Source organism: Aristolochia californica, unplaced genomic scaffold, assembly GCF_029961685.1.
Source record: "Aristolochia californica isolate CCGP_79_NKW_82.1479 unplaced genomic scaffold, dmAriCali1.0.hap1 SCAF_16, whole genome shotgun sequence".
NCBI lineage: Eukaryota > Viridiplantae > Streptophyta > Magnoliopsida > Piperales > Aristolochiaceae > Aristolochia > Aristolochia californica.
Window position 1 is genome coordinate 21,032,830 of NW_027181837.1, and position 22,693 is coordinate 21,055,522.

General features: G+C 38.0%; 4 protein-coding genes across 4 annotated transcripts; 1 reads left to right on the plus strand and 3 right to left on the minus strand.

The window, feature by feature from the left end:
• Window positions 1–4,696: 4,696 nt before the first annotated feature.
• On the minus strand, window positions 4,697–7,007 carry LOC137953079 (transcription factor MYB58-like). The gene is made up of 3 exons (XM_068800287.1): window positions 6,835–7,007; window positions 6,095–6,224; window positions 4,697–6,003 (listed from the first exon to the last, which is right to left on the minus strand). The coding sequence occupies exons 1-3, from the start codon at window positions 6,971–6,973 to the stop codon at window positions 5,112–5,114; spliced, it is 1,161 nt and encodes a 386-aa protein (XP_068656388.1). The 5' UTR covers window positions 6,974–7,007; the 3' UTR covers window positions 4,697–5,111.
• Window positions 7,008–11,713: 4,706 nt separating this feature from the next.
• LOC137953755 (putative germin-like protein 2-1) lies at window positions 11,714–13,479 on the minus strand. Its single transcript, XM_068801254.1, has 2 exons — window positions 12,518–13,479; window positions 11,714–12,413 (listed from the first exon to the last, which is right to left on the minus strand). The coding sequence occupies exons 1-2, from the start codon at window positions 12,627–12,629 to the stop codon at window positions 11,869–11,871; spliced, it is 657 nt and encodes a 218-aa protein (XP_068657355.1). The 5' UTR covers window positions 12,630–13,479; the 3' UTR covers window positions 11,714–11,868.
• A 480-nt stretch (window positions 13,480–13,959) lies between these two features.
• On the minus strand, window positions 13,960–15,956 carry LOC137953892 (DNA polymerase zeta processivity subunit). Its single transcript, XM_068801439.1, has 5 exons — window positions 15,866–15,956; window positions 15,703–15,783; window positions 15,502–15,614; window positions 14,509–14,698; window positions 13,960–14,431 (listed from the first exon to the last, which is right to left on the minus strand). Exons 1-5 carry the CDS (start codon window positions 15,894–15,896, stop codon window positions 14,226–14,228), a joined length of 621 nt encoding a protein of 206 aa, XP_068657540.1. The 5' UTR covers window positions 15,897–15,956; the 3' UTR covers window positions 13,960–14,225.
• A 1,806-nt stretch (window positions 15,957–17,762) lies between these two features.
• LOC137952721 (protein argonaute 2-like) lies at window positions 17,763–22,100 on the plus strand. Its single transcript, XM_068799780.1, has 3 exons — window positions 17,763–18,114; window positions 18,929–20,141; window positions 20,421–22,100. Exons 1-3 carry the CDS (start codon window positions 17,763–17,765, stop codon window positions 21,868–21,870), a joined length of 3,015 nt encoding a protein of 1,004 aa, XP_068655881.1. The 3' UTR covers window positions 21,871–22,100.
• The last annotated feature ends 593 nt before the right edge of the window (window positions 22,101–22,693 follow it).

Here is a 22,693-nt window from a genome sequence, read left to right on the forward strand (position 1 = left end):
CTGCACCTTTGTCTTTCATATCAAAGGACTTGCTGAGATCCTTTTTCAACCTGTCAATCAAATTCATGTCTTGCCCAACAATTAGTATATCATCAACATACACCAAAAGAATTATAAAACAACCATTTGGGAACCTTTTACAGTAAACACAATGATCTGTAGATATCCTCTTATAGCTTTGACCCATCATAATGGAGTCAAACTTTTTATACCATTGTCTTGGGGCTTGTTTCAACCCATAGAGACTCTTTTTCAGCTTACAAACCATATGTTCTTTCCCTTTATCTTTAAATCCTTCTGGTTGTTCCATATATATATCCTCTTCTAAATCACCATGGAGAAATGTTGTTTTGACATCCATTTGTTGAATCTCTAAGTCTAGACTAGCAGCTAGACTAAGAATCAGTCTAATTGATGACATCTTTACTACAGGTGAAAAAATTTCTTCAAAATCAACTAATTTCTTTTGGCTAAATCCTTTTACAACCAATCTTGTTTTGTACTTGACTTGATTATTCCCTTCTTGTTTCAGTTTGTAAACCTATTTGTTTTTCAAGGTCTTCTTACCCTTCGGCAATGTCACCAACTCAAAAGTGTGGTTCTTATGCAAAGAGTTTATCTCCTCTTCCATAGCTTTCAACCACATATCCTTGTTCTTATCTTTCAGAGCTTCTTGAAAATTTCTAGGTTCACCTGCATCAGTAAGAGTAATAAACTCATTAGAAGGATATTTCTGAAAAGTCAACCATCGGTTGTTCAATAGGAGTTTCTTCTTCTTCAACTTCTTGAGATGGTTTATTTAGTTGCTCCCCCAATTCAGCATCATTAGAAGTCACATCTTCATGGATAACATTATCCTCTTCATGAGATTCTACACTTTCTTCAATAACTGGTGTAGGAAGAGACACAAGAGGCAAGAATGAGGTAATATCTGGAGTACTTTGACTTTTCTCAACTTTTTCAAAGTCTTCAATGGTTTTGTCTTCATGAAAGACCACATCTCTACTTCTATGCAACTTCCTGTTCTTAGGATCCCATAATCTGTATCCGAACTCATCATCTCCATATCCAACAAAGACACATGGAATAGATTTCACATCAAGCTTTGACCTGTTTTCTTTAGGTACATGCATAAAAACTTTACAACCAAATACATGCAAATGAGAATAAGAAATGTCTTTTCCTTTCCATACTCTCTGAAGAATATCCTCTCCCAAAGGGTATGAAGGTGACAAATTTATCAAATAAACTGCAGTCCTCACAGCTTCCCCCCAATAGGGTTTAGGTAATTTAGCCGTAGAAAGCATATACGTTATTATTTCCACAATGGTGCGATTCATCCTTTCAGCTACACCATTGTGTTGAGGAGTCATTGGAACTGTCAACCCATGTCTAATTCCATGTTTTCTAATTCCATGTTTTGAACAATAATCTTTAAATGCTCTAGAAGTATATTCACCTCCATTATCACTATGTAAGTATTTAAGTTGTTTACCTGTCTCCCTTTCAACCATGACATGAAACCTTTGAAATATATCAAAAACTTCAACTTCCCATTTGAATTTCATAGTGTAGACCCAAACCTTCCTGGAAGCGTCATCTATAAAAGTAATGAAATACTCTGCACCACCAAGAGACTTAACATCCATAGAGCATACATCAGTATAAACAAGATAAAAAATATGTGTGTCTAGCAAAGGTAAGTCTATGTTGTTTACCAAACAAACAATGATCACAAGGAGAAATTTTCATACCTTTAGGTAAAAGGTCCTTCTTTGCTAGAATCTTTAACCCTTTTTCTCACTCATATGTCCAAGTCTCTTATGCCATAAATTTGATGAGCTTGCTTCTAGGGCTGCAGTCAAGCCTTCATTAATGACTTCTACTTCAGTTTTGTAAAGAGTACATGACTTGATTCTTTTTGCTAGTATAAGCGATCCCTTACAAAGATTCCACTTGTCATTAACAAAATGGCTCTCAAATCCCTTTTCATCTAATATGCCTGTAGAGATTATGTTAAAGCGAAGATCTGGGACATACCTTACATCTCGAAAAATCATCTTGCATCCGAGGTTAGTTTTGATGATTATGTCCCCCTTTCCTTTAACTTTCGAAAAATCTGTGTTTCCCATTTTCACTGTTCCATAATCACCTGACTGAGACATAGAAAAATACTCTGCATGAGGAGTAGCATGAAAAGAAGCACTACTATCAACAATCTAACTTGTTTCAAAATCACTTGCTAAAAGAGAATCTACATCACAAGTCATAATAGCAACTTCATTATCCAACACTGTTTTCATCTTTTTCATTCTCTTTTTCTTTGACACTATATTTTCCTTCCTTTTGTGCTTTCTTGAGAAACCGACACTCACTCTTGATGTGTCCCTTCTTATGGCAATAGTAGCACTCAAGATTCCTTCTTGACTTTGACTTTCCTCTAGATTTTCCTCTCTCTTGAGGTTTTCTACTTTTACTTCTACCTCTCTTTTCAAACACCAATGCTTGAGAGTGGGAAGAACCTAGTGATTTTCTTCTTGTCTCTTCATTCAACAAGCTGCTAGTGACAAGGCTCATACTCACAATTCCATCTGGAGCGAAGTTGCTCAAAGACACCACTTCCCAACTATCTGGTAGAGAACTCAATAATAAAAAGGCTTGAAGCTCATCATCAAGAACCATCTTCATGGCTGCCAATTGATTTACAATGCTCTTTATCTCATTGAGATGTTGTGCAATGGAACCATTGTCATTGTACTTCAAATTTACAAGCTTCCTTATGAGGAAAGCTTTATTTACAGCTGTCTTTCTCTCATATAAATCCTCTAATTTCTTCCATAATGATTTGGCTGAAATTTCACTTAAAACATGGTAAAAAATACTATCATCCACCCATTGTCGGATATGCCCAACTGCTTTTCTATCAAGTTTCTTCCATTCTTCATCTGAAATATTTTCAGGTTTTTCCCCTTCAATGGGTGCATACAAGTCTCTGCAATACAAATAGTCTTCCATCTTTGCTTTCCATATTATCCAATTTTCTCCGTTCAGACTAACCATTCTATTAGCTGCATTTAAACTCTCCATTGGATAAAAAAACAGCCCAAACAACCAAGCTCTGATACCACTTGTTATGGGAAGCTGATAGACAATAAGACTTGTGCAATATTAACAGATCATCTCATTTGAAATATTTTTACAAACACCTTATGTGCAGAAATTGAAACCCACATAAAGTTTAGAACTCAGCCAATACCTCAAACAATCAACCACAATCAAACAACCACAACACAAGATTTACGTGGAAAAACCCTTCAGTGTGAAGGGAAAAAACCACGGGGCAAATCCGAATAATCTTCCACTATTAAAAATGGGCTTACAATGTCAATTTCTCTCAAGTTTGCTCAAACTTGAGGTTTACAAAATCATGAGAGAAAACAATTCATAATTCAAGCAAATTCACAAGAATTATGAGATAACCAAATAAACAAAGGTTAGAGATCACCGGATATGGAAATTTCACAAAAAAAAACAGAATGTAGAGAAAGACCAACTTTTCTTCTTTTCTTCCTTTCTACTTTGGGTCGAACTCTCTATTTTTCTTCCTTTCTCCTATCGGTCGAACTCTCTATTTCCCCCCTTTTTCTCGTCTTCGCGTTCTGTTGGTTTTTTCTCACTCGGCAAGTCCCTTTTTTCTATCTCTTTCACATGTAAGAGATTTAGTGGTGGAGCCCACTCATGGGCTGGTCTCCACCTACTAAAAGCAACATCTTCCGGGCAAACTTCCTCGCCTTCTTTCCCAATTTCCCCATTCCAGGAACTAAGTAAACGATCGACCAGACCAAAGAGAGCAAATTAAATGGAGAGATGTTCAACTTTCAATTGGACCTCGGCTTCTTCCCGAATTTCCCCATTCCAGGAACTAAGTAAACGATCGACCAGACAAAGGAGAGCAAATTAAATGGAGAGATGTTCAACTTTCAATTGGACGAATCACAAACGCCCATCGACATAATCGTGTAGTCTGTATGCATCTAAAGTTGCTTCTTTAAAGTTGATGGTAATCGTATAGAACAGCTTGAAATTCTGAAACTGAGAGCATAGATGGACATACATTACTCACCAGAAACAAATTCTGTCTCCCGGAATCCAAAAGAGGCATCGCAGCAATTTCAAAAATAAAACTTTAAACCGATAAATGGCTCCCCATCACTTGCGAGGTTTAAACTGAATCAGCGAGGGCTTCGAGAAGTGCGACCTTACCCCAGCCAATCCGGCCCATTTTTCTTGTACTGAACAGAACCCATGGGCTGGGCCCACCCACCAGACAGCTTCCAGTCTGACAGACCCCGTTGCCAATTGTCATTTGTCAGTTAGTTTGTCGGCATAATCACAAATTATCAAATTCTAACACCATATCAAATCTTTGTCAACTGCTTGAAAATTCCAGTCAATCCATCGTTCTTGCTTGAAGTTAAAGAAACAATCCGGAATCTCCCGAAGAACTATTATGGACAAAAAAAAAAAAAAAACTCAAACAGCATGAGTGAGAGTCAATTTTGTCTTCCTTCCTGACCGTGACTCAGTAGCAGAAACGCGTCTGCAACAGTTTCAAGTTAGCAGTTGGAACATCGCTTACTCTAAAGGCAGAAAACCGACAGCTGATGAATCATGAAAGGTGAAATCTCCATTTCTTTTCAATATCATCACAACACATTTGATAGTACAAGCTTGAAGCCATTGAATATTCTTACCCACTTTGTATTTACAGACAGAATTCATTACAGAGTTGTTCCTGGTCCTGATTCTGATCCTGGAGTCAAGGACGCAGTCATAAGGAAAAAGAAAACGGAAAGAAAGGACCATAACTTACAACCTAGCGCTTGTTTTGTTTATTTTTATAATCCGATTTGGGATCAATATTTACCTAATATGTATCTTAATCGTAATCCTCTTGTTTGTATCTCAATTCCCTTCTTTGAGGGGGGGTAATCTAGGTGTTACGGGTACAAGTTTCTCCAACGTCGACGTTTGTTCGACAGTCTGACCGGCGGGACGTAGAACTCATCAAAAATCCACTATTAGACTTCAATTTGGTGCTATTTTTGTTTCTATAAACTGGAAAGAGTGGGTGAAGGAGATTGGATTTGGAAATAAGCAACAATGGGATCAAATTCAAATTCTAAGGTCCCATCATAGGAAGGAAAAGTGGGTTCTGCCTCAGCTGCATCTTTTGTTAGATTTAGTAGATGTTCATCCTCTTGTGGTGACATCTGAAGCTCATATTCCAAGTCTGTAATCCACTGTTTCGAACCATCCTCTCTTTTGGAGTCTTGTCCCTCTGCGGGGGTGTTTTGCTGAGCCTCAAGAACAGTCTTGGTGGATTCCAAACACCACAAGTGTTTATCCAACATGTCCCAAATATCTGAATCGGCTTCATTTGGAATCTCAAGCATTTCCTCCGAGCAGTGATCTCTAGTTTCTTCATTGAATAGGACTTGCTGGTTGAGAGATGAAATGAAGGTGGAGGTGGAAGTAGTGGAGGAGAAGGATGACGAAGAGCTCAGTGATGGCTTGGGCTTGTTTGCAGATGGTTTATGCTGTTCAATCGAGCTCGCCAGGTCACACATGGTGGTGGCACTATTTGTGTCTTGTGACCTTGGGGAGGGAGGTGAATCATCTTCTAGCATGTCCCATAAATCCAGGTTAGGTTCAAAAGGGATTTCAATGAGTTCCATCTGTGTTTTGTTGCTCACTTCATGGAAGCTCTCAAGGTTGAATTCTGGCTCAGCTGGCTCGGCTTCATGTTTGATGCCATCACTTTGGTTGCAACTCGACATAGTCGACCCTGACGATGAAAATGAGCTCGAAGATTCTTTAGGCTCCTCTGAAGAAGGATTATCAGCTTCTTTCATCACTAATCGCTTCTTTAAATGTGTGTTCCACACGTTCTTAATCTCGTTATCTGTTCGTCCCGAAAGTCGAGATGCTATTTTTGACCACCTGCAATAAAAAGGAGAGGGTACACTGGAACATCAATATCTGTGAGGTGTTATAATCAAACTTAGTGATTAGCTAGATTTGTAAGTTTTACTTATTTCCAAGTAATCTGTGAAGCTTGATGATGGTTTCTTCTTCCTCTGGAGTGAAATTTCCTCGTTTAATGTCTGGTCGAAGGTAGTTAATCCATCTTAACCGACAACTTTTCCCGCATCGTAATAATCCTGAAATAAGAACAAGAACAAGAAATTAAGAATGATCAAACTTCCACTCCGATATAATCTTAAGAGAACTACATCCAAATCAGTTTTTCTTAAATGGTTTCGTGTTTGTGAACACCAACCCTGCTATAATCCGAACTGTAAACATTAACTAAAGCAGTGGTGGCTATCCTAATACCTAAATTTTCAACTCAAACTTGACATTTGGTAGCTGTCTAACAGTCTCATTGGACTTTCAGGTTTCGTGGGTCCATTGCTGCTGCGTTTGGTAATTCTTAATGGCACAGAAGTGACATAAGAAAGTCAAAACATTCCCATTAATAAATGTAAGAGGATTACAAATTCAGAAATACTCATGCAAAAACTGTAGTTTGCTCCTTGTGAGAAGTAAACCTGTTCATTTTCTCACAAAACTCAGAATGCTACAACCTAAAAATTATAAACACATCAAAACCACTAGGAAACATCATGAATATGTCTCTGCATGAAACCAGTAAAACAGTTTTTTCCTGCTTCTGGGTTCTTCAGATTTCAGAAACCATCAAAGATGACAGACATGAGAGAGAGAGAGAGAGAGAGAGAGAGAGAGAGAGAGAGAGAGAGAGAGAGGGACCTGCTTGCTTGGGGAGAGCTCTCCAGTTGCCATGACCATACTTCTGAATATAAGCCATGAGTCTCATGTCTTCTGATGGAGTCCAGGGACCCTTCTTCAGCCCAATCTTTTCACAACAAGGAGCCCTCCCTCTTCCCATGTTTCTGCACTTCTCTTCTGAGCTACAAAACTTATCCCTGATGCCAGGCCTCTAACATCTCCAGCTCACAGCCCTTTATATAGTGCAGAAGAGAGAAACTGATGACCCTGTCATCTCAGCATTCAACAACAGGGGTCTGCCCCACTCCCCTTAAGATCCCCTCTTACCAAACTCTTCAATTAATAAAGAAATCAGAAAGACCATCTTCAAGTCTCTGTCACCCCACTATTCTCTATCACTTTGAGCTGCACAGTTTACCCATATAGTATAGTCTTGTAAACTACCCAAAACAACCCACTTATCATCTAAACAGAAAGTCTTCAAAGCTAAATTCATAGACTCGTTCTGTGCCAAGTGATAATCTTTATTATCGGCTGCTTAATTACTTAAATTCCAATGGTTCATTAAAGCTTTAACAAAAGGGTTGATGGGGATGATTTAGTGACATCAGTCATTAAGCTTACGTGATTGTTTGGTCCTTCTGGTTAGTTAAGTCTGCAACATGGTTTGTTTTTCCGGCCGGACCGGGACATAACCAAAAGCTGGATGCCGACAAGCATTTCTGTCTTGGCTACGGTATGATTTCTTTTATGGTAAGACATCGTTGTGGTTAAGCTTCAACATCATTAGACATGACCTTAATTTCTCTCTTTTTTTACATAAGCAAGTGGGATATTTCGTACCTAATTCTCTTACCAGTAATCATTTGACCGAGGAAAAAGTGAAGAACAAGTGCAAGATGTTGCCATTGATGGATCTGTTCATGGATTCATTAAGAAGATCATCCAAAATTCCCACATTCGATGAATTAAATCATAGTTCATTAATCACGCTTCATTAATTTGTTACTATCAGTTAACCAGATAATTTACTTAGGTTTTAGTTTAACCATGTTGAAGAGCCTTTCTCATGAGAGCAGAAGTTTATGACAAGGAAGCAACGTAATCCCATGTCACAATTTTTTAGGTAACCCATCTTTGAAAACACTCCAAAATCCTAATTTATAGAATCCCATGCACCCCTAAAGACTCCCACGTAAGACCAATTTTTTTGTTTTTTTGTTTTGAAAATCTTAACCTAAGTCTTAGAGTTAGGGAAACAAACATTAAATGCTTTTGTTTTACTATTATGGGTACCTAACTTTTGACTTGTTTTTCAGGTAAGTAGGGTTTTCACTTGCCTTGGAAGACTTTTGAGGACCACCCTCCTCAAGTCCAATTTTTTGAATTTTTTTTTTTAAGGTTTGCACCTGCTTGAAAGATCCTGAGGACTCAAATGATCTTCCTTCATTTCAAGGGGGTGGTCATACCTGTTATGTTTTGACATCTCAGCTGCCATGCCTGTATCTTTTGCATGAGATTCAAAAAAAAAAAAAAAAACAAATGGGGCTGCAGGCTTTTAGTCAATAATGATATTGTATGTGAGAGAATCAAATGTAACAGCCGCCAATTGCATGAAAACCCTCAATTTTGCTTTGGTCTCTTCTTCTCGGTGCATCCTATTGACAAAATGAAACCCAATTCTATAAAATAATTGATTTCTCTTGTCACAGATTATGGCATATTTGAGGGATTTGCATGGAATCAACCCTATCATTCATGTCTCATCTTATATATAATTTACGTGGAGTATAAACTGAGATAAAAATATGTGGAAAACTCAGGCCCCAAGTCACTTATAATCAAAGATTCCTGATGTTTCCACGAGAAAACTGCCAAAAGATTGGCCCCGTGTGCAAGCAGCCTTTGGAGAGGGACTGCCCCCTAATTGTTTCATATTCTAATCATTTTCTTATTTTATACACACACACACACGTTGAGAAATTCATCTGGTGATTCCATTCATTTTGAATCAAAATGAATAAATAAACCCATGATTTTGGTCTTATTTAAATCTATCTTAATCATCGTTAGCACCAATATTTATCTTATTTTGTAGTGAGAAATATGTCTTCTTTATTCTATCCAAAATCTTAAGTACCATTCATGCTAGTAGTTGGAATATAAGTTTATGAATATATATTAGAGGGTTGATCCAATACGAAATGTCATTTCGTGTGAAATATGTAAAACGGCTATATCAATTGTTTGATCATTATCGAACGGTTGAGATAGTCATTGATCGGACGACTGAGATAGTTGTTGATCATGATCGGATAACTGAGAAAATGTTTCATATGTTTCGCTCTATATAGGGGTTTGTTGGCTTTTCCTTATTTATTATATTGGAAAGGAACTGGGTGCCTTCGTCTTACTTTTCTTTCTCGACATTAAGAGTAAGGGGAGGAGATCACCAAAGCTTTGTTAGTGTTAGTTACATGACTCCTCTCCTACTCTCCTCTTTCTTCCTAATTTATCTTTTTTTCCTCGGACACCTCTACCTGCATGTTGCTACTTTTACTTTTACTTTTAATTTCTCTCTTTTCTTTTGCCCAACATAACCAATAACGACAAGATTCTCCTCACCAAATCCAAAATTATGTCGATGTTGAGATAGTCCAGATTATATTCTTGTGAAGGAACGGAAAACTAAGTTAGCACCAAGAAATATAATGTAATGTTCTATATAATAGACATCATGCATGACACAATATATATCCTCATGGATGGAATCTTGAAGTTCAATATTGTGATTCTACTGTTCAACTTGTATGATTTTCTAATCTCTTGATTCTTAATATAATATCCTCCTTGTCTCTCTTAATCTTTTCGATGTTTTGTTTTCTCAATTCTGAACGGTGGGTGTCTCAGTATCGGCCTGTCTTGTTCTTAAAGAAATCAAAACTACGATATAGTTTGGTTTGCACTACTGAATCGTACCAACTTCAAGTAGGTGAAACTGAAAAAGGATTTGCTTAAACGTATGAAGGGGAATAGTTAGAGATGGTTATTTTATCCGATTTATCTTTTCTATTGTTTTGCTTCTCTGTCTGTAATCAACTATTGAAACAGTAATCCTCACTGGTCCTGTCTTCTTCCTTGCTCCTGTTTTTTTTTTTCCTAACAACTGCTCACAGAAATGCGAAACATTTCATCTGCAGTAAAACAAAGAAAGAAAAATTAAACTTGGCCCGTTTGCATCAGCACTGATGCATATCAGTTGCAGAGAAGGCGTATTCAACTTCAGGTCCCACCTGGGTTGGCTATGGTTGTTGACAGGGCTGAAAGACCCTCCGCAACAGGCTGACATTCAGGGTTCCCTCGACTTTTTGCTGCAATCCGCAATCTTTAAACAAATCAGGACAAGTCTATTCTCGTTCGATACCAATTATAGGTTCTTCAAAGCATCTGGATGCTTTCAGTCTTTGGTTGTTGAAGGAACCCAGAAAGCAAGAGATGAGATTCTGAATCAGTTTGAACAGAAAAACAAAATAATAATAAAGGGTCTGAATCTGAAAGCAGATCAACAAAGTCGGGGAACTGGAAATCTCCAGCTGAAAGAATTCTACGCTCCTAAGGAAGGTGGATCTGATGAAAGCGATTGAAGAAAAATAAAAATAGAGTAGAGTGACTTTTGCAGTAATCTTTAACCTAAATCACACTCTTGGCTTGCATGCAAAGACAAAACATTAGCAGTCAGGCCTTCAATCATGTCCTGTTAATTTGTTCTTTTTTTAAAAAAAATTATTTTCCATGGTTAATGGTGACATTGTTCATGCAGATAATCAGGTCACAGTTTCTGAATTTCTATTGGCTTTAGGTGAGATGCGGAATATTGAAGGGATGATTGAAAATAGGGCTCTTAGTAGGACATAAATAGGCACTTATAAAGACTTTTCATGGGTCAAAGATTCGTTAGGGTGCAAACCCATCAACCTTTTAACTGAAAATATGAGGGGAAAATTCAAATAGTAATGTAGAATCAATAAAAAATTACAGATAATTTTAGTACCCTATTAATTGGTAATTTTTGTGGGTATAATTTTAATCGAATAGTTTAGATAAATAAGTATGATTAAAGTAGGTGTTTACAACCCTATAGAGAAAAGTCATCTAATTCCTATTATCTACAAAAGATTTTTCGATCGATTAGAGCTCACTCCAATTGGATCAGTCGGTTCTTTACAACACTAAAATCAATGATAATTTGAGATTATAAAAAATAATTATAATGCAAATTATTCTTTTGGCTTTAGAGGGTTCAAATTTGATTATTGAGGAAGCTTAGTTGTGGATTGTGGCCAAATTAGGGTAGTTGTAGACAAATGAGACTACTTTATAGTTTACATTAAGGAGGTGGGTAGGATTCATGTCTTTGTTAGGTTGGTGCTTTGAAATTGTGACCTAAGATTTGTGTAAGCCTAACGCTAACATGAGGATAATAAGGAATTAAATTAGGTGAGAACAAATAATTATTGTGAGAAGCATAGAAGAAGATGCCCTTCTTAGCACAAAAATAAAATATTTCTTATGATCCAAAAATAATATGAATTTATTTTTGAAAATTGGTAACAAAAAGTGTAGATAAAATTAACTATTTCAAATTTTAATTATAAAAACAAAATAAAATAATATTTATTTAGAATAAATTGTTTAATTAAGTCCATTTTTCATAAATATTAAACTATAGGAATTTTAAATCTTTTTATTGATAGAGAGTCATTAATGAAATATTTATTAATTTATTTTCATTCATGAATAATTTAAAATTATTTGAAATATTTTATATTTTATATTATACAAGGTAATAGTGGGGTAATTGGCCAATAACCTCGTAACTCGGTCAAGATTGATTGGAGTTAAGTGCGACCTCATTTCCACGAATAAATGTACCACCTGGAGTGTCTCTGCCGTCCTTCAATTAGGCAGTATCAGTTTGCTGAAGTCCATAAAATGAAAGCAACGAAGAAAAACAAACATTATCATCAATATATAGTAGAAATGCTTCATTCTTCACTAGTTCTTCCAGAACTGTGCCTGGAGATAATCAACCACGTTCTTGTCCACCTGGAAAGCCTTCGTTAAAAGATCATCAGAGATGGGCCGGTTGGAACCAAACACAGCGTCTGCAACAGTGATAATGCCGGGGTTCTGGCTGCTCAAAGCGGCAAAGGCGACTGCATGGCTGTGACCTGAATTATACTGGTAGTGAATGAGACCAATGGGGAAGACAAACACATCGCCCTTGTTCAAGGTCTTAGAGATGAGCCGGTTTTCAGGGTTGGAAGTGATGAAGGCAACAGTGAGAGCTCCGTCCAAGACTGTGAGGATCTCAGTCGCTCGGGGGTGGAAGTGGGGAGGGATGACACCCCCTGAGGCAATGTCCAGACGGACCACTGAGATGCCAAGAGTGTTCAGTCCTGCAATTTGAGCAACCGTGGCCGGTGTAACCGCCGAACCCAGCTGGTTCGACGTGTTTCCAGCCAAGTGGAGACCCGAGAAGAAGAAGTGGTCAGCCTGTACAAGCTTTGGATCCTTGCAAGCTACCCCATTCAACAACACTGCCATGCAACAAATAAGAAAAAACTGCATTTGTTCAGAACCACTCTTCAGTAACACAAAATGAAGCGGAACAATCAACAGAAAAAGTAGTTTGCAAATATACCTTGGCTGCTAGAATCAGCGACGCAGAAATCTTGAAGTGGATGAGGTTCGAAGGCAAAAGCAAGAGAAGAGGAGAGAACAATGAATCCTAACAAGAGGGATCCAATCGCCATTTTTTCACAAAGCTAACAGAAAAGAGATACTTGCTGAGGATTAAGAAAAGCTTACCTGTAAGATACCAGAAAAGCTGTGTGTTTGGCTAGTTTTTATACTGATTTTCCCAGTTCCCACTTGGCCGTCAAACTCATGACAGGCATTGAAATGGTCATATCTGATTTTGTTTATTTGATTTCTAAGCCTCTGTTTTCATGGCCTGGCAGACAGCCGGCTAAAACTATTGTCCATTTTCATCTATCACTTCTCGTATCTCCATATGCCACCACAGTAGTCCCCAGCCAAATGCTATAAAGCCTTTTACATTTCTTTTGTAAAGCTTATATTGTACCAATGGTCAAAGATCCTCCTAGTGGTAGAGAAGATGTCCAGAAAAACCAACAAAAAATAAAATAAAATCCTAGACCATTAGTCCTTTCAAACTACTTTCTTATGGTGATTATGGAATGTAGAATGAATGAAGAAATTCATAATTGAATGAAAACAAGAAGAATTAGTTTGATACAATATTGGCGCAGATTCGTCAACACTACAGATAAAAATCTGTAAAGGTTAAAAAAAAAGGGGATGCTATGTAAAGGCATTTACAGGAGCAAATTTGTAGCATTTGTGGTATAAAAAGTAAGAGAATAAACAATTCAATCAAAGAACTACCACTTCCTATTCAGATAATCCATTTCCAAACCTCTACAGCTAACTGTTAGGAAATCTCAATTACATTTATCATCTATAAAAATTGATGAAACTAGGGCAGTGGGACCAAGTCTACCATACTCCATTGAAGACCTACAAAATGACAAACACTTGCAGCTATAGAAGAGACAAAAATCATAATGCTAAAATTACAAGCTCTCTCAAACATGACTCTCATTTCTGTAACAGATTTTTTTGGATCACAGATAAACCTCCCTTTGAAACCTCAAAGGAGGTCTACCGTCCATAAAATTATGAGTGACATATTTGCAATCAAATAGTCAATTTTCTCATAGAAACATTTGGTGTTCTACAAAATTTTACAGTCTAACAAGTTTGAAACTTACATTATAACTTTAAGAGGGTCCATTTACTGGAAAAAGAAATGTAAAAAACTAGACATGCAGATAAACTTTAAAATGAAGAATTTGTGTTCTACAAAACCTTATGTTTTCAAATCCTGAGCATCTAATGAACCACTGATTGAACCAAGGAAGCACAAAGTCCAAAATATGAATTCATAACTTCTTATGGACTTTACTAGTCTAAAATTAGGCACTAAGAAAAGCCAATATATCAAAAAGACAAGCAAATGCAATAATATTAGTAACAACAAAAAACACATTAACAATGAAATATTAGTAGTACAGACATAGAAGACATCCACTTCAAATGCTCCCCCCAATGGATACAGCAACTTCAAATTTCAAGGAGATGAGTGTATTTGACAAACATGGAACTTTACATTGCATAAATATATATCCCACATTGCTTAATTCATAATGAACTACTTAACAGATAGGGGATGACCTCCAGACAAGCACTTAGCTTTAAGCAAGCTGGCTTTACTGGACTATTTTCCTAATTCTCAATTGAATGATGCTTGATCCGATTGACAAGCCCTACCCCATTGGACCTGCTGGTTCATTTGGACCAGGATGCTCCAAATACAGCTGCACAGAGAGTGGCTCACTGCTCATGGACTTGATAGGAGTAATCACAGGTGGCTGTTGCCACAGTTTTGTGTCGGTTGGGGTCCAAAGTGGAGCTTCTTTACTGCTATATTCGGGAAGAGATCGAAAATAGGCCGTTATCTCCCACCTGCAATCTTTTGATGGCGGCAATCCCCAAATCAAACAAAGAATAGTAACTGTATAAAAGTACATTACGATGTTACATGCTTACCAGTTGGAAGAGCCCTTGTAAGGGATTTGGTTACTGATAGCTTAATTAAGAACGACCTCAGAGAAAATTCAAAGTCAGGTTCTTCCACCTCTAATTTATGTGATAGGTTCAACGAGAGTTTGAATACAAATTTCTCTATGGGGGTGTTCGCATTGTTGAAGAAGGTGACTGCAACCCTCTCCACCAGTTCCTATTCGAAGAAAACAGAGGTTCTTAATACCAGTGTCGCTCATTTAAGAATATTGATCAGGTGTATCTATTTCTATCATAATCATGGGTCAACCCCTTCAATCATGGTTTCAGAACTACCTAAGTGCATAAATTTCATCCGTAAAATCTGGTTAATCGATATGCCATTAATATCAGCTATTATCAGTTAAAACATTCATAAGTCAAGCACCCGTATAACAGGAACCTTCCAATGTTAAACTTTATGAGATGTTCCAAATAATAGATTCATGCTTGAAAAGAGATGGGTCAAGTCATCAATGTCATCTGGATCCCATATCCCACAAATTATGACCTACAGGAAGCATAACCAAGCATTATATTTATCTCTACAGCTTCATGATTTTATCAAAGATTCACTTGGAATCTCCTCAACGAATTACAGTGTCATCCCATAGTTTTTTCAGTTTTTGCAGGTGGATCAGTCTTGTATTTTACAACTAAGAAAGAGAGAGAATCGCAAAACCAGAGTAAAGACAACGCAAGTTTCTCTCACCAATATCTGTTCATGCTAAAACAGGGAAAGAGCTGGAATGCAGCTTCACATGAAATAACCATAACATTAATATAACCAAAGAACGATTCAACGGAGATGAAGTGTCAGAGAACTAGAAGAAAACAACAACATAAAAAAATGCACCTCTTATGAAAATGAAACTGGAACTACAGTATCAAAAAAATCTAAAACCTGATCAAAGACAAACATATAGGTTTTTTTAATAAATGCAATCGACACAGAAGCACATTCAACCCGTCCAATGGTACCTTTTCAACGAAAGGGCGAAGGCTTGATATGGAAGTGTGGATGTACTCGCGCAGTTCAGGATGGCGTGCTCCGGGAACAATAACCCCCATGTATCGCCGCCTCTCAAAAGCACCTAAAGAGAAAGAAGTAAAAAAAAAAAAAAGAAACGTCACTAATTGACGAGACTTAGGGAATGAGTGCATTTTCTTAGCTTTGCAGACCTGGGGGATACATGGACTTGAGAAATACAACAGAAGTAGCTGCGACTTCAAGGAATTCAAGAAGAATACCAGCTGTTTCATCTGCAAAAAGGGGACAAAATTGTTAGACAGAAAATATAGCAAAGAATAAAAGAAGCAAGTTCGAATATTTGGAAAACTAGACTTTGTCGAGACGGGTCGCTTCTACGCTGCATCACAGCCGGTCGCGCAATCCAAAAATTTGAATCGCTTTGGGCGTTCCTACTGGGTCGAACTTTCAGTTTTAACTGGATTTTTTCAATATATGGCAAAGACAAAGAAGGGTTTTGAGTTAGCTTCCAGAAACAGTCGAAAAGAAGACGATAAACGCAATCCAAAATCGTCACAACGTGACACCCGATATTCCGCAATAATAGATTTGTAACGGCCGGTATTTACTTTGTAACGGGTGACTCATCGTCTTAGATTATTAGACCGACTGAACTGGACTCGAACGGGTCCAAACCCTTAAGCTTGGGTGGAGTTTTTATAATTGCTCGTGAAAGAATCAAAAGGACAAGTCCCATTTTTGAAATCAAGTTAAACATTTAAATGACTATTTTGAACATTTTGAGATTTGAATAATTAATTTGTAACATTAAAATATATAAAATAAAATAACACTAAAACTATGTATACTTGTAAAACTCACTTTTGAATTTTGTATACAAAATTATCTTCCCTCAAACTAAAATAAAATTACCATCACTTTTGTGAATTTTGTATACATGGATAATTTTTGTATACAGTCGATATGCATTAGATTTTGTCGTATTTAATATATATAAAAAAAATTCAAAAATCTCGTCCTGGTAAACCTCACTTGAAACTTTAAGCAAGTTTGCAAGTCCAATTACATGGATATTTTGGCTTTGTGAGACTTCTTATTGTGAGAGTTATATAAACTCTTCCGTATTTACTCTTCAACAATATTCAATAAACTATTTTTATTTTTATAAAGTTTTATATTTATATTAAACTGAGAAAAATATCAATTTTAACAGAATATAAAAATTATAATTATTAATGTTTGTCCTTATGACCCTACTCTTTCTCTCATATTAAAAAAAAACAAGTTTTATTAACATATTTAAAATTTAAAACATTTAATTTGTTATCTATAATTATTTTGAGTATTAAAAAGTTAAATATATAAATATTATATATTTACAAAGAATAGATTTTTGAGGATTTCTGGTTGTTATTTTGAGTATAACCCAAGTGTGTGCACTAGTGGGATTTCTTGGCAACGTAAGCCTGTAACCTCTAAAGTACTTGACCCTGGTCTGCCCTCGGTTCCGGTCTTTGTTATCAAGTTATCAATTTAGAAAGTTCTCCTGATGATGACCGAATCCATCCATCAGGTTCAGATTCCGTTCACATCACCGGGCCCTACACGAGCCCGAGTCTGGAGATCGGAGAGAGGGCGAGAGAGGTTGTTGTTTTCCTGAGGACTCCTTTTGACAGCGACTTGTAACGGCCTCTTCGTCCCCTCTCCCCCTGGTTTTACGCTCATTGGCAAAGTTCAGACAATAAAGAGACAAATCAGCAGATACCACGTGTACATTGTGGGGCCAGGGTGATTAATTAAATTCGAAGAATCTTCCTCCCTCTTACACGTCTTGAACAAGCGTTAAAGAGCCTTTAGGATTATTACGTCGCCTCTCATATTTTTCTCCGTTGATTGCTTTCCAAATCCTCCTCTTATCGATTCTGGCGATGCGAATTTGCCCGAAACTTCCCACCACGCCAATAGACTCTAAACACCCTCTAACCACTTTTTTTTTTTAATTAATCGTGTTCTTCACATGACGTCTAATCACGTTTGAGTACCCCAAAAGACAAATTTACCGCGATTTAAAATTCGGTCTCCGACCAATTTGTGCTTTTTGTCTTCCCCCCTTCCTGTCCAATGCCCACCCTTGCTTTCGCTTCGGCTGACTTCCGATCGCTTTCTTCATGTTCGTCTTGAAATCTTGGTTCGCCTTTCCTTTTGAAGGTGTGGAGATTGGGGCGGATTGGAAGTGAGGATCGCAGTTTCGATGGAGAATCAGGCTTACAGAGGGAGATCGTCGGGTTACTCGAGGGGGAGGGGGAGAGGGAGGGGGAGGGGGAGAGGCGATGGAGGTGATGAGAATCGGAATGAACGGAGGAATGTTCATCAGAATTACGGGTTTGAGCAGGGGTATTGGAGGAGTGGGGATCAGAGGGGTGATTATGGGTATGGCCGTGGCGTAAGTCCGGTTTCTAGGGGACGATCGTATTCGGGAGTCGGCAGAGGGTACTGGGAGGTGGTAAGAGGAGGTGAGGAAGGTAACCGAGGGAGGCTGCAGAATGTGGTTTCCCGAGGTCGGAATGGTGGCGACGGCGGAGGTCCTTCTTCGGCAACTGATGGTAAGTGCTTCTTTTTTTGACAGCTTCTTGTTCTTTTCGGTTGTTTTAGCTCCTAGGTGAATTTTCTCAGTTGGCATTTGACTGCCGTCGGTACAGCGAGAGTCTTGAGCTCGGGTAGGTGGCGTCTCTGAACTCAGACGTTCACAGATGGGCCGAGGTGGCCTAATAGGGTCCCAATTTTGCTGTATCTTGAACTTGCTCTGCTCTCTCTACCTTGTTCGTCAAATCGATCTCGAGGTCCTACGTCCAGAGTCTACATCAGCTTGTCTTCTCTTTTCCATGTAAATGATATTGAAAGGATCGGAATTCAGAATCGTCTTTCTTGTTTTTCCTTTTCTTATTTTGGTTACTGTGATGTCAATGTGTCTTCTACATTCCGGTTTGATCTTCTTTCGTATCTATTGAAGAAAGTAACGCTGAACTAGCAGTTCTTGAGTAAATTTCTCTCATATAAAGGATAGCACAGGTGATTTTCTTTCTATAAAATTTTGTAAATTGGGATTTTCTTTCAATAAATTTTTGTAAATTGGTATTTTCTTTCTATAAAATTTTGTAAATTGGGATTTTCTTTCTATAAATTTTTATAAATTGGTATTTTCTTTCTATAAAATTTTGGGACTAAAGAACAGAAATAGGTTCTAAAGTTTTCCGGGTAGACTGTAGAATCAGTGACCAACTTCATGTCTTCATCGAATTATTTACACGAAAGAAAGTTGATCCCGATTTTCCATCTTAAGCTTCTGTTCATTGAATTTCACTGGTTAGTGAAACTCTAAATTTTTTCTGAGACGAAAAACTAACTTATCTCTTGCAGTCAATCAACTAGCTGCGAATTTCCGCCAAAAACTGGATGTTTCTCAGCCACCAAAGACCTTACAAGGTCAAAACGGAGGATGGCTACCCATTAAGCGACCAGATGACGGTGGGCGTATCGGGGAAAAACAACGCACGATTCAGGTCAATCACTTTCTTGTCAAGTTTGATCGCGACGTTGCAGTTCTGCAGTATGACATCGAGATAAAACGCAAGATTGAGTCGAAGCCTAATGCAAGTCCTAAAGTCTCCAAATTTGATGCGCTTTTAGTGAAAAACGAGTATTTGTGCCGTCAATCTCCGGAGGGAATGTTCGCAACGGCCTATGATGGTGAGAAGAGCATTTACAGTGCAATCCGGCTTCCTCAGGGAGTCTATGAATATGTAGTATCCAAGGGAGAAGATGGCAAACCTCAGACCTACATGTTTACCATAAAGTTTGTGAAACAGTTGGAACTCAGGGGGCTCCAAGATTATCTCCAATGCTCCAACTGTGCTCTTCCTCCTCCCAGAGACATCTTACAGGGACTAGATGTCATCTTCAAAGAAAATCCAAGTAGGAACCGTATACAGTTCGGGAAAGCGTTTTATCCGAAGGAGGTAGAAAATGGTTGTCATCTTAAGAGGGGAATTGTGGCTTCTAGGGGATTACAGCAGAGCTTAAAGCCCACTTGTCAGGGTCTGACACTGTGTGTAGACTACTGTGTCAACACCTTTTACGAAAAGACTTCAGTTTTCAAGTTCCTGAGAGATCACTTGGGAATATCGTTAGATAACAAGCCACTGAACCTGCGCGATAGAGGAAGAATTGAGAAGGCACTGAAAAACTTGAAGGTAACAGTTAATCATAGGACCACTACCCAGAAGTTCGTTGTGGTGGCTCTCAGGAAGTCCTCTACGAAAAACGAGAAGTTCTTCATTGATGATCCAAACACCCCAAGCAGTAAGAAGGAGATGGGAATTCTTGAATATTATAAATCAAGATACAAAAAGGATATTAAGTATGAGAACCTTCCATGCTTGGATCTGAGCAAAAATAATAAAATCAATTATGTGCCAGTGGAGTTCTGTGAGCTAGTGGAGGCACAAAAGTATCTGAAAGAAGAGTTGGGTCATGAGCAGAAAAGGAAGTTGAGGGATTTGGCTCTAGCTAAACCGCACGAAAGAAAGGATCATATTTGTAGATTGGTTAAAGCGAATGATGGGCCATGTTGGTATAGTTCTACTTTACTAAATTTCTTGCATCTTGTGTTTGATACTTTACCTAACTGCATAGCATTAAATGATTGATTTGATCAATTGCTAATTTTTTACTTCATAACTTCTAGAGTAGTTAAAAGTTCCTCATGAGTTATGACATTTCTACTGAAGTCCTTTTGTTTTTTTTTTTTTTTTTTTTGCCTGTCAGAATGTCTTATTTTGTCCTGCACTAACTGTATTTTGTCACAAATAGTATGAAATTCTAACTACATTGTTGTACAAATATTTAACAGCCGTGAGATTTTTCAGCCTTTCAAACTAGCTGTGGATCCTAATATGACTGAAGCAACTGGCCGGGTAATCAGACAACCAGATTTGAAGATCCGCAACATTAGCAATAATGAAATCCAACTCACCCCCAAAGACAAATGCCAATGGAATTTTGTGAACAAGAAAGTTTTGGAAGGTAAGAGGGTGGATAGATGGGGCATCCTTGATTTCTCATCCAAATCTAGGGATGGAGGTGAACCATTAAATGTGGAAGGATTCATTGCTTGCCTTGTTAAACGATGCAGTTCTCTTGGAATCCACATGAGAGAGAGCCCCCTCTTTATTGAACAATCCAACATGGAAGTCCTTGACAATCCACATGAACTTCGCGCTATCCTTGAAAGAATATACAACAAAGCAAAAGTGAAGCTGCAAATCCTTTTATGTCCCATGACAGATCGCCATCCAGGTTACAAGAATTTGAAAATTATCTGTGAAACAGAAGTTGGAATTGTCACTCAGTGTTGTCGAAGTAGCATGGCAAACAGGTTGGAAGACCAATATCTTGGGAACCTCGGTCTCAAGATAAACATGAAGGTGGGTGGTACCAATGTTGAGCTTTTCAGTAGGCTTCCTGGGTTGCAAGACAATCACCCTTTCATGTTCATTGGTGCTGATGTGAATCACCCCACAGGTCAAGATCGTGAAGGCCCATCGATTGCTGCTGTTGTAGCTACAATCAACTGGCCTGCAGCTAACAAGTATGCCGCTCGGTTCCGGCCACAAAAAAATAGAACTGAAAGGATAGAAGAGATGGGCAAAATGTGTTTGGAGCTCATTGAAACATATGCTCGGATGAACAAAGTCAAACCGGAGAAGATAATATTGTTTAGAGATGGAGTAAGTGAAAGCCAATTTGACATGGTCCTCAATCAAGAGCTGACAGATATCAAGAGAACTATATGTTCAGAAGGTTATTCACCTACCATTACCCTTGTTGTGGCTCAAAAACGTCACCAAACACGATTCTTCTTTGGCAATGGTAATGTGGAACCTGGGACTGTGGTTGATAGGAAAATTGTTCATCCATTTGAGTTTGATTTCTACTTGTGCAGTCACTATGGGAGTTTGGGTACTAGCAAGCCAACACATTATCATGTTCTATGGGATGAACACTCGTTCACTTCAGATCAGCTTCAACAAATTATATACCATTTGTGCTACACTTTTGCTCGCTCTACCAAACCAGTCTCGTTGGTACCACCAGTGTATTATGCTGACATCGTTGCCTACAGAGGGAGACTTTACTATGAGGCTTGGGTTCAATCTAGCTCTCCAGCTTTGACTGCATTTTCTTATTCTCCTTCATCTTCATCGTCTTCGTCATCTGGGTTTCCTTCTCAAGCTTCATTTGACATCAATAGCTTCCCTAAGCTGCACAGTGAAGTGGAGAATTGTATGTACTTTTGTTGAAAAAAGTCTGTAACATGGGTAGAAGTAGATTTTTTGTTGAAATTTTTTGAGTAGAACTCTGTAGGAACAGAGAAGTCGCTTAGGAAAAGCAGCCAGATTAGAAAGTTTTTCTTCCAAGTTAGGTTTACACTTACAAAGAATGTGAACAAAGGTACTGCATATTAGATTACTGGCTCTAGCAGGCCAAGTTCTTGATATTGTAGTGGATATTATTACCCAATGAAGCTCGAATTTATGTGATAGTTCTATGTTCTGTCAAATTCGAATTTATTTGAATCTAAAATTTGAATATTTGGGAGGATAGATCTGTCAAGAACCTCTTCTCATTGCTGCCTTATATTTTATTTATTGCCAAATTTTGTAACATTAGAACACATGAGTGCAAAATCAAAATTAGATCATTATTATGCATATTTGTAGAGTAAAAATCATATTTTTAGGCACCAAATGATCTTACGGGTATCACTCGCGCTGGTAGAAGCCCTGAGCCCGTGACTCTAATGTTATTGCTTGGACCGCAAGTATGAGACGTAATTTAACATTTTCACCCGCCGTTAGAATCTCTTCTCACTTTCGGTTAGAAGATTCTTGGTTGGTCAAAGAAAACGTGCTTTCACTTCCTGGCGTTCATCTTGGTTGAACTTGGTCAAATTAAAGCTCACATCAACGGAAGCTGATCCCGTTGAGACAACCTTCCTGTCGTTCATCTTCCTGAGGTTAAACTTGGTGAAAGAGCTGATCCCGTTGATGTAAGGTTCCGTGGGAACAAGCTCGTCTCCCTGGAATAATCGTTCCGATGGAAGCACCCTCGAAAACGGAAGCA